Source organism: Vipera berus (assembly GCF_964194415.1).
Source record: "Vipera berus genome assembly, chromosome: 6".
Taxonomy (NCBI): Eukaryota; Metazoa; Chordata; class Lepidosauria; order Squamata; family Viperidae; genus Vipera; species Vipera berus.
The window spans coordinates 70,538,968-70,554,826 of record NC_138208.1 but is presented as its reverse complement, the minus strand read 5'-3'; the positions used below and the strand labels follow the sequence as shown (position 1 = coordinate 70,554,826).

Below are 15,859 nucleotides of genomic sequence, written 5' to 3'. Positions count from 1 at the left end.
AAGTTTCCATTTCATTATAGCTGGATCTTGCAGGATTTTGTCTGTGGCAGTTTGTATTTCCCTTCTTTTATGTTTTCCATCTTTGGATCAATTTCCTCTGATTCCTCTTCTATTTTCTGGGTTGTTTGTTCATACTTTGTAATTGTTATCTGTCCTCTTCTATTTTCTGGGTTGTTTGTTCATACTTTGTAATTGTTGTCTGGGAACTTTCTAGCTGTAAGTTTAAATTAGAAATTTGCTCATTTATGTTAACTAAATTGTTTTTTATCTCATCCTAGTTTCTTTTTGTGTCTTCTTTATGTAAAACAATTGTCTTTTGAATTAATTGTAGCATAGAATATATCTCCTTCTGAAAAGTGTTTGTTTTTTATTGAGGTGTCACTCCTGCAGATCCTTGATAAACCTGTTTGGGGGCTTCAAATGGAGGTGTTGAGTATGCTTTTGTGATCTCCAAATACAAGTCTTATCTAATATCACCAATCTTGATGGCAATAGAACAAAGTTTAGTCTAGTTTTTCTGGTCTTTATATATAGCCTTTATAATCTAATAGGTTCCAAGATATAAGTCCAGCATTAAAAGCAATGTTTTGTAATAATCCTTCTGCTCTGGCAACCAAAAAGTGTCAGTCAGGCCAAGTTGCAATCCACAGTATTCAAAGTGTTCAAAATATTCAACCACCCTAAAAACAATCCAAAACTCTTTCCCAGCCTAACATAGCCAAGTCAAATTTTTCTTTCTCTCCAAATAGTTCTTAAAAGTCAGAGCTCAGCAGGTATTTATTGTCCACAAAGGTCAAGGTGATAAGTATGCTAAAATATTTTGCTCTGTTGACAGCTGTTCTCTGTTAATCTAGGAGTCACCAAGCAGCCAAGAAGCTAGGTTATTATCTGTTTCAAAGCTTCTTACCAGGTCAGCATCAGTCCTTTCAATTGTAGTGGTATTGTCTAATCCACCACTAGATGTCACTCTATATCCATTTTCCACTCTCAAAACAGAAGATTGATTTCTTATATTTCGTCCCAATATTTTTTCAAAAAGAAAATCTTAATAGTTATTTCAGTTCTCAAATTTGTCAAAGCTATAGTTCTACATTTTTCCACTTCAGTATTATGCATTTCTGTCCCCCATAAAAAAAATTAAAATGCTGCTTCCGTTTCTCTGGAAGGGTGGGGCTACAGTCTCCTTCCTTCTCGTGTTCAGAGGTTTTTAGCTTTGGGGGAGCCTTTTCTGGGAAATTCAGTTAAAAAGTAGTAAAGAAAGGATCGATATTCTCACCCAGTTCCAAACACACTGTTTACGATCTGCTAGTTAGTGCTTTGTTTCTTCAGCTGTCAGTAGTTGGAGGCTGGCCACAGGGATGTAGCCAGTCTTTCCCCTGCCACTTGGGAGAGATTTCCTTGGATCAAACAGAAAGACCATCTCTCCATGATCGAGGCACCCCTCCTTCTTCCTCGCCTCTTTGGGGCGAGATTAGGCCCTTTTAGGGCCCCCAGCATGGCGAAATTGGGGTTATAAACCAGAACTCTACCTTCCTGCATCCGTATCACTACATCATACTGGAAGTTGAACAAGGGATACTTATGATAGTTCCTGATAGTTATGGCTATTACAACAGCCCTGCAATCACAAGATTGCAATTTGAGTACTTAGTGACTGGCTTGCACTTATGACAGTGGTTCCCAACCTTTCTAGCTTTATGGACCTGCGGCAGTGACAATGGGGTAGGGATGGTTTTGAGCACATAATCTAGATCCTGTGCATGCACAAATGAAGCTTTGTGCACTCGCCTATCGCTTGCATGGCCTAGTTCCAACAGTTTGTGGACCGGGTGTTGGAGACCCCTGAGTTATGATATATATTGCAGCTTCCCACAGTCACACGATTGCCATTTGCAACCTTCACTGGTGACTTCTAACAAGCAAAGTCAGTGGGGAAGCCAGCAGGAGGTTGCAAATCACATGACATTATTCCCAACAACCATGCAGAATTAGCTTAACAATGGTAACTGGAACTGCTGCAACTGCTGTCTTAAGTCAGCATGGGCATGTGACATCATATTTTATGACTGCAATGCTTGGTGTCAAGAGTTGCCAATCTCAATTATCGATGGTAAGCACTGACTATCTGTAGCTGTTCAACTGCTACGTGAAAATTACTGATCAAGGTTATACAGTTGACTTTTTCTTAAACATTTGCTAACAAATATTCTTCAACAAAAAATTAAAATTGATAGATGGGAAAATGGATAGATACATTTTAAAGTGTGCAAATGCTGGCAGAAAGGTAGCAGATTGTATGTGGTCTCTTATCAGGAATGATTGTCAAAAAAAAAAGCAATCATGTTCACGAGATCCAGGATGAAGGAAGGATGTGATTTGGTTATATGGAGAGTAAATTAATATGAATCAGGCTTTTTTCAGAAAGAGAATGCGAGACCTTTACAGAATGAAAGGAAATGTATGGATGTATATATGGATTTGATGAAATCATGTGTCGTATGCAGGAAAAGTATGGAGAGCTATGGTAAATGTATTTGCATAAATTGCAATGAATTAGATTTCTATGTGCTTATCTTGTACTTTTCCTTAAGACTTTCTACTTTTTTGCTTTGCATAATATTTCTTACCCCACAAAACAATAACATGTTGAGTAGGTATTTGTATCTTATGCCAATATAAAGTTATCTGTTAGCATATTCTCAATAGTCTTTCTAACATTATAAATCAAGCTGAATCCAGTACTTTTAAAGCAGGTGACATCTTGTTTTGTTTTCAACCATATCTTTTCTTTTTCCATCAGAAATTTCAAACTGTTTATTTTTTTTACTTTAAAACAATGCAGTTTCAAAATGCAAAACTGCTTTAAAAATATCAAGAAATAAATGTCAGAAAATTGTTCTGGGTAATTAAAAGTAGCAATAAAAGAAACAAATATTAGAAAACATTTTAACTTGGCAGTAAAGAATAATATATTGGAACCATCATAATCAAATATGACTTTGAATGGAAGGAGCAAAAATGGACTTGGCATTTTTGAAATATTTCAGATTTCCTTCTCTCAGGTAACTCACAGGCTTTATAAAGACACTCCGCTTTGTCTGCTGTATTCGGACAGAACAAAATAAGTATCATTTAACAGTATAGTGGTCAAATGAAGAGAATTCATGCACAGCACCGGCTCTTTTTTAGACCTTTTTTCCCTATCACAGCGCATCCCAACAAGGCTGAGTTATGATGCAAATATACAGGTGAGTTATGTTCTCTGTAGCATACTTTTCCCTGCATTCTGGGTGGAAAATATTCACAACCATCAGCTGGTGGGGAAATTCCAGGAAATCCAATGGAATTTTGATTGAGTCTTTCTTTTTCTTTCTTTTTTCCCTTTCTTTCCTCCCTCCGTCTTTCTCTTCTATTTCTTTTGCCTAGACTAGAGCCTTCACAATTGGGCAACATATAAATAGATAGATAGATAGATAGATAGATAGATAGATAGATAGATAGATAGATAGATAGATAGATAGATAGAGATAAATTTTCCATTTCAAGACAGAAGTTGTCATGTGGGATTGTCTCAGTTCAAGTAAAAAAAGGTTTTTCAGTTGTTCCTAAAAATAAAGTAGAAGTCTAGGATTAGCTTTTAAGGACTAACAAAATATTCAGTTTCATCAGCTCCCATCTTCCTGTCTAGTAAGACCTCACCTGGAATACTGCAGCCAACTTTGGTCAGCATATCACACAAAAAAAAGTTGAGAGTTTGGGAAAAATTCAGAGAAGAGCAACTAAGATGATTAAAGGCCTAGAGACTAAAACATACAAAGAATGGCTGCAGGACTTGGATTTGGCTGGTCTAAAGAAAAGGAAGAAACAGGGGAGACATGATAGCAGTATTCCAGTATTTGAGGGGCTGCCACCAAGAAGAGGGGATCGAGTTATTCACCAAAGCACCTGAGGGCATGACAAGAAACTGATCAAAGAGAGAAGCAACCTGGAATTAAGGAGAAACTTCTTAACAGTGAGGACAATTAACCTGTGGAACAGGTTGCCTCCAGAAATTGTGGGTACTCCATCACTGGAGATTTTTAAGACACTTATCTGAAATGATATAGGTTCTCCTGCTTGAGCAGGGGGCTGGACTAGACGACCTCCAAAGTCCCTTCCAGCTCTATTCTGTTCTGTTCTGTTCTGTTCTGTTCTATTCTATTCTATTCTATTCTATTCTATTCTATTCTATTCTATTCTATTCTATTCTATTCTATTCTATTCTATTCTATTCTATTCTATTCTATTCTATTATCTATTCTATTCTATTCTATTCTATTCTATTCATCCAATTTTCTTTGCATTGATTTTTGTAATAATACTTTTCCTACGTAGACACAGCAGCTAAGGCCTGAAATGGCTTACAACGAAGGCTTCTTCAAGTGCTTCATTGCCATGATTTTGCTTTCTTGTTTCTGGAATATGTAATCTTTGCTCTTGTAGGTTTACCCGGGAAGCAGCAAATGACTGTTTAGTGCTGCAGCAGCAAGTCCCAGCTGGCGCTATTATAGAAATTGCTGTTGGACATCTCCATTATAATCCAAAGTTCTGGCCAGACCCTGAAAAGTTTATTCCTGAGAGGTACATGGGCTTATAGTTCTTTGTTCAAATCACAATGTTAAATCTGTCAAATCGCATTATTATTGTACAGATAACAACAACAAAGCACTGGGAGGCAGTATTATGCAGTATTATGCAGGGGTCGGTTCTCTCTCCCCTCCTGTTCAACATCTATATGAAGCCACTAGGTGAGGTCCTTCGTGGTTTCGGGGTGGGGTATCATCAGTACGCTGATGATACCCAACTCTTTCTTTCCACCCCGAACCAACCCAGCGATGCCCTCGCCGTGATGTCCCGTTGCCTGGAGGCGGTCCAGGTCTGGATGGGGAGAAACAGGCTTCGTCTCAATCCTGCCAAGACTGAGTGGCTGTGCATATCGGCATCTCGGACTAACCAGTTCATTCCACCTTTAACGATGGGGGGTGAGGTGTTACCCCCCCCCCGTTGATAGGGCTCGCAACTTGGGTGTCCTCCTGGATTCACAGCTCAATTTTGAAGACCATATAGGTGCCGTGACCAGGGGGGCTTTTGCCCAGGTTCGCCTGGTGCGCCAGTTGCGACCCTACCTGGACCGAGATGCCCTACGCATAGTCACTCATGCGCTCGTGACCTCCCGTTTAGACTACTGTAACGCTCTCTACATGGGGCTGCCCTTGAGGACCACCCGGAGGCTTCAACTGGTGCAGAATGCGGCCGCGCGAGTTGTGATGGGGGCCTCCCGATACTCCCATGTAACACCTCTACTCCGCGAGCTGCATTGGCTTCCAGTTGCCCTTCGGGTGAGATTCAAGGTGCTGGTGATGACCTATAAAGCCCTAAATGGCCTGGGTCCGGGATATTTGAGGGAACACCTCCTGCCAGCATCAAACTCCCTTCGTCCAGTGCGCTCGCACAGGGAGGGTCTTCTCAGGGTGCCGCCGGTAAAAGATTGCCGGCGGATAACACCCAGGGGGAGGGCCTTCTCTGTGGGTGCGCACTGACCTTCGTTCATTCCACCGGGACCTGAAGACCTGGCTCTTTGAGCTCTCCGGCCCAGGCTGAGAATTTTTAACTGAGGTTTTTAGTTAAGGGATAATTTAATCTTTTTAAATTGTTTTTTAACTTTTGTATTTCGTACTGTTTGATTTTAAATACCCTGTAAACCGCCCTGAGTCCTTCGGGAAAGGGCGGTATATAAATTTAATAAAATTAAATTAAATTAAATAATGCAAAATGTGTACCCTCCCACAGAACACAACATAGGTACTCCTTGACTGGTCCCACCACATTTGGGAACAGGATTTCTGATGCTAAGCAAGGCAGTTGTTAAGGAAATCACAGCCAGTTTTATGAACTTTTTTTGCTATTAAGTGAACCACTGCAATTAAATGAATCACGTGGTTGTTAAATGAATCTGGGTCCCCACTTTGCTTGTGGGAAGCCTCTGGAAAGATCACAAATGGTGATCACAAGACCCTGGAATGCTGCAGCATCATAAATACATGCCAGTTGCCAAGTTCCCAAATTCTGATCATGTGACCATGCAGATGGTGCAATAGTTATAAGCCAGGGGTCCTCAAACTTGGCCACGTTAAGACTTGTGGACTTCAACTCCCAGAATTCCCCAGCCAGTTGAAGTCCACAAGTCTTAAAGTGGCCAAGTTTGAGGACCCCTGTTATAAGTGCAAGGACCAGTTGCAAGTCACCTACAAGTACCATTATAATTTTGAATGTCACTAAATGAATGATTGTAAGTCATGTACTACCTCTATATGAATGGAACCGCTATGTCTTAATTATCAAACAAGCCATTCAAACACTGCCTACTCAGTGCTTTAAAATGAAAATGCTCAATTTCTCAACCAATATTTTAACTTTGCCCACAGATTTACAGCTGAGGCTATGCAGCAGCAGCAGCCTTTTGCTTATCTGCCCTTTGGGGCAGGTCCTCGTGGCTGCATTGGCATGAAGTTGGCCTTGATGGTGATAAAAATTGCACTGTTACGAATTTTGCAAAGGTTCATGTTCAAAACCTGCCCCGAGACCCAGGTTTGTGCATGTTTTACTTCTTGCAGAAAAGATAGTAACAAAAAGCAAATAACTAGGCCCTGAGGGGAGGAACACTTTTTCATTTCTCTTTTGTACAAATAGATTTATAGCCATTTCCCCTGTATCTCCAACATGGCTTTCAAGATATGGGACCACCAAGGCTTCTTGCTTGGTTTTTTTAAAAAAATACTTTTTTAAAAAATGAACGCAAAGCAAAAAAGAGAGAGAGAAAGAGCGTCAAGTAGCATCTCCTGGTTTTCCAACATGGTCTCCAGACCAGGCATGGGCAACCCATCCTTTATTTTGAAAAATTCATATACATTTACTCCATAAAATCATACATTTTTAAAAATCCACCAGTATGGTTGTTTTTAACTCCAAGAATAGGATATGGAATTAATATCAAGAATCTCAATTGGGCCACTCTTTCTTTACTTTAGACTGAGCTAGATATACAATATATTATGGAGATTGCTCTGAAGGGTATACTTGTATCTCATCCTCTCTTGGTGGATCAAAGGTTCTTTTGAAAAATAAAGTAGACCTTTCATGTAACATTGCCCCCCAATATTCCTAAAACAAACACTGTAGCACACTGCAAGGAAGAATGGTTGCCAGCCAGACTCTCTCTGATGGTTGATCTGACTGGAAAACATCCTGAGATACCTGCTAGGCATTTCAGGTATATTGTTAGATTTATATCTCATTTATCCAGGACCTCTGGGCACCATGTACAGTCTCCCTTCTTTATTTTTCCTACCAATCAGTTTGAACCGGGATCCCTCTAATTCTAGTTTCATGTTTGCTTTATTGTAGCCCTCTTCCAACTCACACAAATATGAAACTTGGGAAGTACAGAGTAGAAAATTCCCTTTCCTATATTACTTGATGCTTCCTAACTTGTTTTGCATTTTGGTTTTTCACCCTCTTCCCAGATCCCTTTGCAGGTCAAATCTCACGGCACACTAGGACCAAGGGATGGTGTCTTCATCAAGATTGTTTCTCGTTAAGATAGTCGCATCTTCCCATTTCTTTTTCAGGAGATGCTTTGGCTTCCTTCATGGTGAAAATGTATTTGTAACATGGTAAAACCTGTTAAAGGCACCAAAGCTCTTACCCCAGAACACCCTGCTCAGCTGTCTCTTCTACTATTTGAAATCTCTAGCGTCTGCCTTCTTACAAAGACAGTTAACCTCTGTGCTTGAAGACTTAACTGTTAGTGCCCAATATGCATCTAGACTTTGAAAGCATGTTTAATTTTTTGATGTGTGGAGGGGAAATTTAGTAATAATGACAATAGGATGCTCACAAAATAAACTGCTTCAGCTGTTATTAAAAAGTAAGTTTTTTTAAAAAAAAAATCAGGTTGTTATAGCTGATCAGTCCTCAGCTTAGCTTCTATTTTCTCTTAAGAGTTGTTCCTCCCCTGTCCAAGATCATGGGCAGATTTAGCTGGACAATTGTGCAACCCAAGATGTAACTGACAGTCTGGAATCTAGTATTTTGCCCTTTCTTCCCACCAGAAACCAAACAAGGCAATCTTCTCTGATCTGGTTCCCTATCCACACATGATAGCTTATAACCCTTTTTCATCTTCTGGCTTGCTTGGTTAATGGTAATTCATAGTAATTGTGAGAACTGGAAATAAAATAAAAATGCGCTGCTGTTATTTATGTAACATGTTCTAATTTTTTTTCAAGAAATTCATATTTTGTTTCAGTTGAAAATTGTTAGCTTTTAAAGCAGAACTTGAAGAAAACTGCTTTTATCAATGTTTTAAAGAATGTGTTTTGTATGGAAACTGTTCTAAACTGTTCTTGATTATTAAAATGTTAGACATTATATGTATAGTTTATGCATACACAGGCAGTCCTCAACTTTCAACCACATTTGGGACAGGATTTCCATTGCTAAGCAAGGCATTGTTAAGTGAGTTGTGATCTATTTTATGACCTTTTTGCCACAGTTAAGTGAATCACTGCAGTTGTAAAGTAAATCACACAGTAATTAAGCAAATCTGCCTGCCTCACACACCATTAACTGCTTGTTGAAAGCCAGCTGAGAAGGTGGCAAACGGGAATCACACAACCTCTGGATACTGTAATTGTTAGAAATACATGCTGGTTGTCAAGCGTCTGCAATTTGATCACATGACTGTGAGGATACTGTGATGATTGTTAAGTGTGAGCACTGATTATAAGTCACTTTTTTTCATTGCCGTTTAAACCATCACTAAACAAATGGTTATAAGTTGTACCTGTATTTATTTTACATGTAGACAATAAAAGGATTCTAAAATCACTTGTAAATTCCCTTTATTACAGTACAGTCGATTTACCTCTATTCATTCTTAAAAAAAAAATAGTACTATAGACCAGCTATCTGCATTCTGTACAAAGTAAACCAGGGTACTCGTCTTGTTACCTCATAATGCTCTTATTTATCTGCAAAATTTCCACAGCTAGTAAGTGTCAGAATCCATTTATATCCCATTCATAAAACTCTATCAAAGACCAGGGGAAGAACCTTTGAACTGAGAACAAAGGAAGGGGGGGGGAAGAGATCTGGTTTGTATCTCCGATTAGAATCTGAAAGGAAGGAGGTAATTGTCGTAAAGGCATGGGAAGATCCCTCTTTCCCATGGAAGGGTTTGACACCTGAATTTTCATTGATCCGGGACTGACCAGATGGTTTATGGGGAGGGGTTTGACTCGGGGACTCTTTAAAAGTACCAAACTGTAACACAGTTTCAGATCCTGTCTCGTATTCTCATTACCAACCATGTTTTAGTAAAAGCTCCTTTTGGACAATTCCTGGTTCTTTCTTTCCTAAGATGTGGATTGGGGTGGGTCCTGACAGTAAGATTCTGAAACTTCACTTTTGAAATGAGACCGCATTGATTTGGTACAGTGCTGAAACTTCCAACATACATAATCATTAACACTTTTTTTTAAAACCCCTTGTTGGCTTTTAAACCATAGACAGTGATTTCTTTATATTATTTGTTATAAGGCATCTATCTTGAGAATTTCAGTAAACAATAAAGCAAAATTAAATATATGTAAATTTTATAGCATCAACTTATAATTTATACTTAGAGAAAGCAGATATGTTGGGAAGAATGGCTCCTTAAGGTAAAATCAGTTATTTATCTGAAGCAGAAAAAAACAAAAACAGCTTTACAGCTGTATCTAGATATGGTTTGCTCCAGTATCTGCAAAATTCAGTAAAGGACCCATTCAACTACATTCATCATATTCTCACTAAAGGGCTGTATCCAGAAGTTTCAGTAGCACATGATGAAGTCACCACTGTCAATTATATATCCACTGAGATGTAACAAAATGATATTATCTCATTAATACAATCAAACAAGACTTCTTTTGCTAAAGTTTATTTAAGCAGATGGCAAGTTCCTAAGCAACATTACCAACATATATTTTATATTCAAAATCTAAAATTTTAAGAAGTTAGTCTCTGGTGACTGGAGATGTAAGAATTTTTTTGTATCATTATATACAATGATATATCACTGTATCAAAGAGGAAGCACAAAAGTTAGCAAAGGAAATCAGAGAAAAATGCTATAATAGCATTCTTCAACTTGATGTTTTACAGCTGATTAGGGCTGTAATCCCATGCTGAGAGAATATTCTGAAGTCATATTTGGAAAGTTTTAAAAAAGACATACTACAAAAGACATAAAAAGTATTTACTTCTAGAACTTAAATAGCAGTCAAGAGTTATATGATTCATATGGAGTTTCAAGATGTACAGACAGGGTAATCTGAACTGAAGGTCTGTCTCTACCCTCATGCCCTTAGAAAGACAGAACAGCCATTTAACAGTTTAATACTAAAATATTAAAATTTACTTTAAAAACAGTGGAACAATTTCAAAAAGAACATTAGAGATTATTAAAATCAGTATTTCTTCAGGTGGGCACTTGTAAATTTATCTGGTATTTAGAGATATCCAGTGCTTCAGATTTAAGATTATAAAATTGTTTCAGAACAAGTGTGAGGACACCATATCTATGGGAATAAGGCATATGTACATAATACACTGCCTTATGTACATATAGTGTGTGTGTACATACTGTCCCAAAGCACCTTTTCAAACCACTCCAGGCCCCTGCTGCAATTAATGCAAAGGGGATGGTGGTGATGGTGATATTATTTAAGGCTAAGCATTATGGGTGTCCCTTCCCTATGAAAACCTAGTCAATAAGTAATTTCAGATTCAACTGATTAAATTTCCTCATTGAATACAAAAGGATTATCCTGGATTTTACATGACATACAGCTATCAGAACAAGTATAATGAAAGCATAATTATTCCTCCTTGAGCAAGGAATAGCATCTCTTCTAAAAAAAAAGCACTTAGCATTAGCTTTGACAGTAAAAATTAAGTCTGCTTTTTACATTTAGGATACCCAATTGCAGGGGGAAGGCAAAAGAGAGGATATTTTTTTAATCTATTAAAAACTTGTTTAAAAATCAATCAATAAAATGCGGAAACTGCTAACATGACTAAGGTCTTCAACGGTCATCCAGAAAGTACCTCATTTAGTAGGAATACATGGTCTACTCACAAATTTAATTTTTGTATTCAATCAGATATTCTGGATAAATCTGGTGCTTCTCAAAAATGACAAAAATGGATGGATTCAGGAGACTGTTCACGCAGCTGTTATAGAAAAGACTGCTCTGGTTATTTTTGGCGGGGGGGCGGAGATAGGAAGAACAGCCGTTTGTAAAATCTCCCACCAATACTTTGGCGAGAAACATGGTCTTGATAGAAGAACTGACTCCGCTGTAGTTATCAGAATATGCAGCATCCCTTGCAAAGTAACTTCCTATAAAGAAGAAAGACATAAAGCAAAAGAGGCCATTCTACAAATTCAACAAGCGGATGTAGTGTATTTAGTGGTTTTAATGCTAAACAAGGATTGGGAAGACCAAAATTCAAATCCATACTGGTTTGGACCAGTCCCTACATCTCAACTCCATCCACCTTGATGAGGATAAAACTGTGCCAGCCTAACCTCCTGGATACCAGGATATAAACGCAGCAAATAAATCTAATGTTAAAATTTGAAATCATTTAAACAGGGCCAGGCCCACCCCCAAACAGCTGGATCAGCATAATTCAAAGAAGGAACTGAACCTCCCACGTTTGAATAATAGGTTTTACACATACTGTATCTAGGGCAGAGGGTTTTTTCTTGTAAATATTTTACTACATCCTTTTTTAACCAAATGCCCTTCAGATATGTTAAATGTCAACATACATTATTTCCAACCAATCATTGAAGACAGGTACTAGAAACCAATTCAACAACATTTGGATGGTCAGAATTCCCCATCCACTTTGAGTCCAAATAGATGGTATAGAAGTATAGGAAGTGCATCAACTTCTATTAAATTATTGCGCACAAAACACAATAAAAGTTACCTTTGCCATAAGCTGTACCATGAACACCACAGATCCTCCAATCAAAATTCTGCTGGCAGATAGCATCAACATGGTTTTTACTTGTTCCATGAAACAGAGACCTTTCATCTACATCCTTTCCCCCATTTGCTTTCTTCATTTGCTCTTTCTGCCTATAAACATGAAAAAATGACACAAATATGATCATGGAAAAATAAAATAGAAACTGGCAAGGGGATACTTGATACTAAGTATCCCAAAAGTGCTTTTGAAAAAGCAGCTGGACTTTCTTGGTTTTTTTTTCCTTGAAGATGTCATCCAAGAATCTTCTTCAGTTCTTTAATTTCCACAATTTTCTAGGAGTTGAAGTCCAGGCACTGCCAAGATTGTGAAACATTGTTCTAAGCTACCACCGCCAAGTCTTCCTTAGCCATGATAATGGATTCCTCATGTTACAGCTAACAAATGGATTTTCCACTTTGGTCCAATAAGCAACATTTACACTATGACAAAGGAAAGCTTTCACATTATTGGGGAAAAGATATGTCAAAGAAAATGAACATTCTGCCATGAAAAGAACTCTTATTTACATTCCATGAACTTAAGATAACCACTATACATGAAGACAGAAGCTCTCAACCAGATAATGAGCTAGGTACCCATCAGAGAGTGGTCCCCGAAGAGTAAGAAAGACTTAAATTCTCTGCTCCCTGGAAATACAACCATGATCAACCCTCAGTACTTTGAATTTAAATAACACTGAGAAATTCTTTCAAGCGCATTCTGCTATGCAACAGAAACATGAAGCTTTTGAAAAAATCAATTTCAGAAAAGCCAATGACAACAATGGAGCCGGTTTGCACGTACCAATGATAAACTTCCCAAAGAGACACATTCTGGATTCTTTTGATGGCCAATATTGTGGCCTTGGGCAGTGTGCGCTGAAAGTTAGTCTGGACTTTTATATACTCACTGGAGGATAGAAGGAGGTTGATCAGCTGCAAAGGGGAAAAAAAGGTTATAAACATGGGTCTCAAATATGAGACAGAAATTTAATATATGCAGTAAAATTTGAAATAAATTTATCTGCCCTAATTTACCAAGCAAAACAAGTCACAGATTCGTTAGGCATTCACGGATCAGAGAAGATGAGATAGAGAAGACTTAGATCTATGTGTTGAATCATCTTCATACCCTTTGAGTATACTTCCCAAGGATGATCAAACTAGGACAATGAGCCATCCTGCATATTCCTTTTACAATGGTATTTTTAATCAGTGTCAATATTTAATCCTGATGCTGAATAGCAAATAGCAAGAGGACAATGTCTGTCTGGTTCAAGAAGTTAAAAGATCTGAACTCTCAGAGAACTGAGTTTCCTTTCTTTGTCACATAAATTTCTAACAAGTTCTCAAGAGCTTAGCAACTACTGCCTAACTGAAGTTACAGAATAATATCTCATCCAGCTTGGGCCTGTTCTGAGTTCTCCCACTATATGACTCTTAACAGGGCATTTTAAGAAACAGGAACTTTTATTTTATTCCTAAGATTTATTTACCACTTCAGTCTAAGCAATATACAGTTTGAACTATAGAAAGATGTATGATGTGTCCCACTGCTAAAATATTTAAAACACTACATGAAATATAACAACTTTAGATGAAACAGCCTCCTCAGTGCCAACACGTGTCAATTTCTGAAGGTCCTCTGAAATGACCAAAACCATTAAGTCTTTAGAAGGCTTAAAAATGGGGCTAATCCTTCTTTGGGATCTATGTCATTTGAAAGGATGGAAGGAAGTTCCCATAGAAAATGGCCACTTCTGTGACTGCCAAACAGTAGACCTTCATTTTCTCTTACCTCAGGCTTAGCAGGCAGACTTGCTCTGAGAAAGGCATAATTGCCGAGATGCTTATTTCATGGTTAATTGCCTTACTCTCACTTCAGTTTCAATCTAACATCAACCCCCTGATATTGATTAGGCCAGAAATCAAGTAGATTGGCCTCAAATCATTCAGTAAGCATCCTTCCCATAAGAAGGAGCCTTTAGCCTCAGTCTTTCTAGCACAGCATATTGACTCTTAATTCTGACCTTAGCTACCAATTTCATTCCTTGTTCTCTGTAACCTATTTATCATCAAGCTACCTTACCTCCTTATTTTATAGAGATGGAAATGGCAGAATAATAATTAATTGAAAAAGTAAACCCACCATTATTAACATTACTGGATATGAGTTTTGTTGTCAATATCAAATTTTCCATTGCTGGTGTTTATTGGACTGTTAATTTATATTTTATTAGAGTACACTCTCATACACCTTCACACAGAGGAAGAGGTAGAATAAAAACTTCTTACTTCCTCAAAACATGTATTAAGGGACTCAAAACAAAACATTTAAAATAAAGGATTACGAAAATCTGAATAATGATCAGCTATAAAACCAGAACTTGCCAAGGATGGAATACCAGCATTTGTATTCCAGAAGAATAGCCATTTTTCTATTTGTTATGATACCACTATGCACAGTGCCTGTCTTAAAATACAAACACACACAACACAGAGACACACATTATGTAACATTCTGACTTGAATGACTGCCCTAGGAATATAGAACCATCTACCCAGTTTAGTGAAACCTACCTTATATCCCAGTTCTGGTAAAGCTGACTGGTCCCAGTGAGGTGGAATGTGTGTAGCGCTTTCCTTTGATTGCTCTTTCCTGCTTGTAAATAAAGAGATTGCAGAATTAGCCAACACTCTCTTATATAGAATGCAAAGGAAAAAAATTGACCATCAAGCAAAGTCAAAGAATTCTGATTCAGAATGCAACTTTGAAGCAAGTGTTAAGAACACCTAGAAGTTGAATGAAGGAGGGGAAATTGAAGCAACCAGCAATACTTTCAGTGATGGCCCTTATTCTTGGTCTTCATTGAGAACACTTAGATTGATCCTCATACAAAATGCACATTAAAAAAAAACCAGAAAAAACTTTGATCACATCATCTAGACTGCCATCTAGAACTTTTTTTAACCACATCCGGTGGATATCCTTAAATTCCAGTGCACCTGATTATCTATTATTGAACTTTAACCTCTACACTACGGCTCTCTTCAGGACTTGCAGATAGCAATTGCATCATATAATAGTCATTTCGGTTCGCTTCTGCCCCCCCGCCCCCACACTCCATTTCCCTTGAATTTAAAACTTGCTAGGAATTTTACTGGTGTTGGACCAGTATCTCTGGCAGGAAACAGATTGGGGAAATCAATCAGGATGGTTTGCAAAATGTACCACTCTGGGCTGATAGAATCCCCAGGAAAAACAGAATGTTCTGGAGATCTAGACACATACATAAGCACGTACATACTTTCCAAATTACAAATCAAATTATGAGGTACACACACACACACACACACACACCCTAGTCACCAACCTGCTTTTCTTTTTCTCCACTTCTTCTGTAGACACAAACTTAGGCCGTCTACAAACACTTCTTTCCGTCTGATATTTCAGGTTTCTCTGTTTCATGGCTGAAAAATGCCCATATATATATATATCCCTCAAAATATTAAATTGTGCCTTAAGAATGAAAACAAAGTCTGTCTAGGATCCTAGCAGGATTCTAAGGAGGTCAAACATTAGGCAGAACAAAGCCTATCCTTATCTAGACCAGATAATGAGCAATGCAAGAATGGCTGCTACTATCTTTTTTTAACCACTGACATCAATCTGCCAAAGAGTCCCTTTTTTTGTTCTCTAGCTTCTTTTGGAACTCTTACATGTTATATGTTTTG

The 15,859-nt window shown here is 38.0% G+C and overlaps 2 protein-coding genes across 3 annotated transcripts in view; one reads left to right on the top strand and one right to left on the bottom strand.

Moving 5' to 3' along the window:
- TBXAS1 (thromboxane A synthase 1) overlaps positions 1-7,689 on the top strand; it is a 251,158-nt gene extending 243,469 nt beyond the window's left edge. The window contains exons 12-14 of the mRNA XM_081331580.1: positions 4,483-4,620; positions 6,465-6,627; positions 7,563-7,689. Coding sequence (XP_081187706.1) covers positions 4,483-4,620; positions 6,465-6,627; positions 7,563-7,637 — 376 coding nt within the window. The 3' untranslated portion in view covers positions 7,638-7,689. The remainder of the gene's footprint in view (positions 1-4,482; positions 4,621-6,464; positions 6,628-7,562) is intronic.
- LOC308670226 (protein mono-ADP-ribosyltransferase PARP12-like) overlaps positions 1-15,859 on the bottom strand; it is a gene marked incomplete at its 3' end in the record, with an annotated part of 42,934 nt that overhangs the window by 3,459 nt on the left and 23,616 nt on the right. The window contains exons 8-12 of one of the 2 annotated variants that reach the window (XM_081331578.1): positions 15,499-15,595; positions 14,705-14,786; positions 12,930-13,060; positions 12,084-12,235; positions 11,221-11,484 (exon numbers count right to left, since the gene is read on the bottom strand). In XM_081331578.1, coding sequence (XP_081187704.1) covers positions 11,225-11,484; positions 12,084-12,235; positions 12,930-13,060; positions 14,705-14,786; positions 15,499-15,595 — 722 coding nt within the window. Of the gene's footprint in view, positions 1-11,220; positions 11,485-12,083; positions 12,236-12,929; positions 13,061-14,704; positions 14,787-15,498; positions 15,596-15,859 lie in introns of those variants that run through there. The other variant, XM_081331579.1, reaches the window with a different exon arrangement.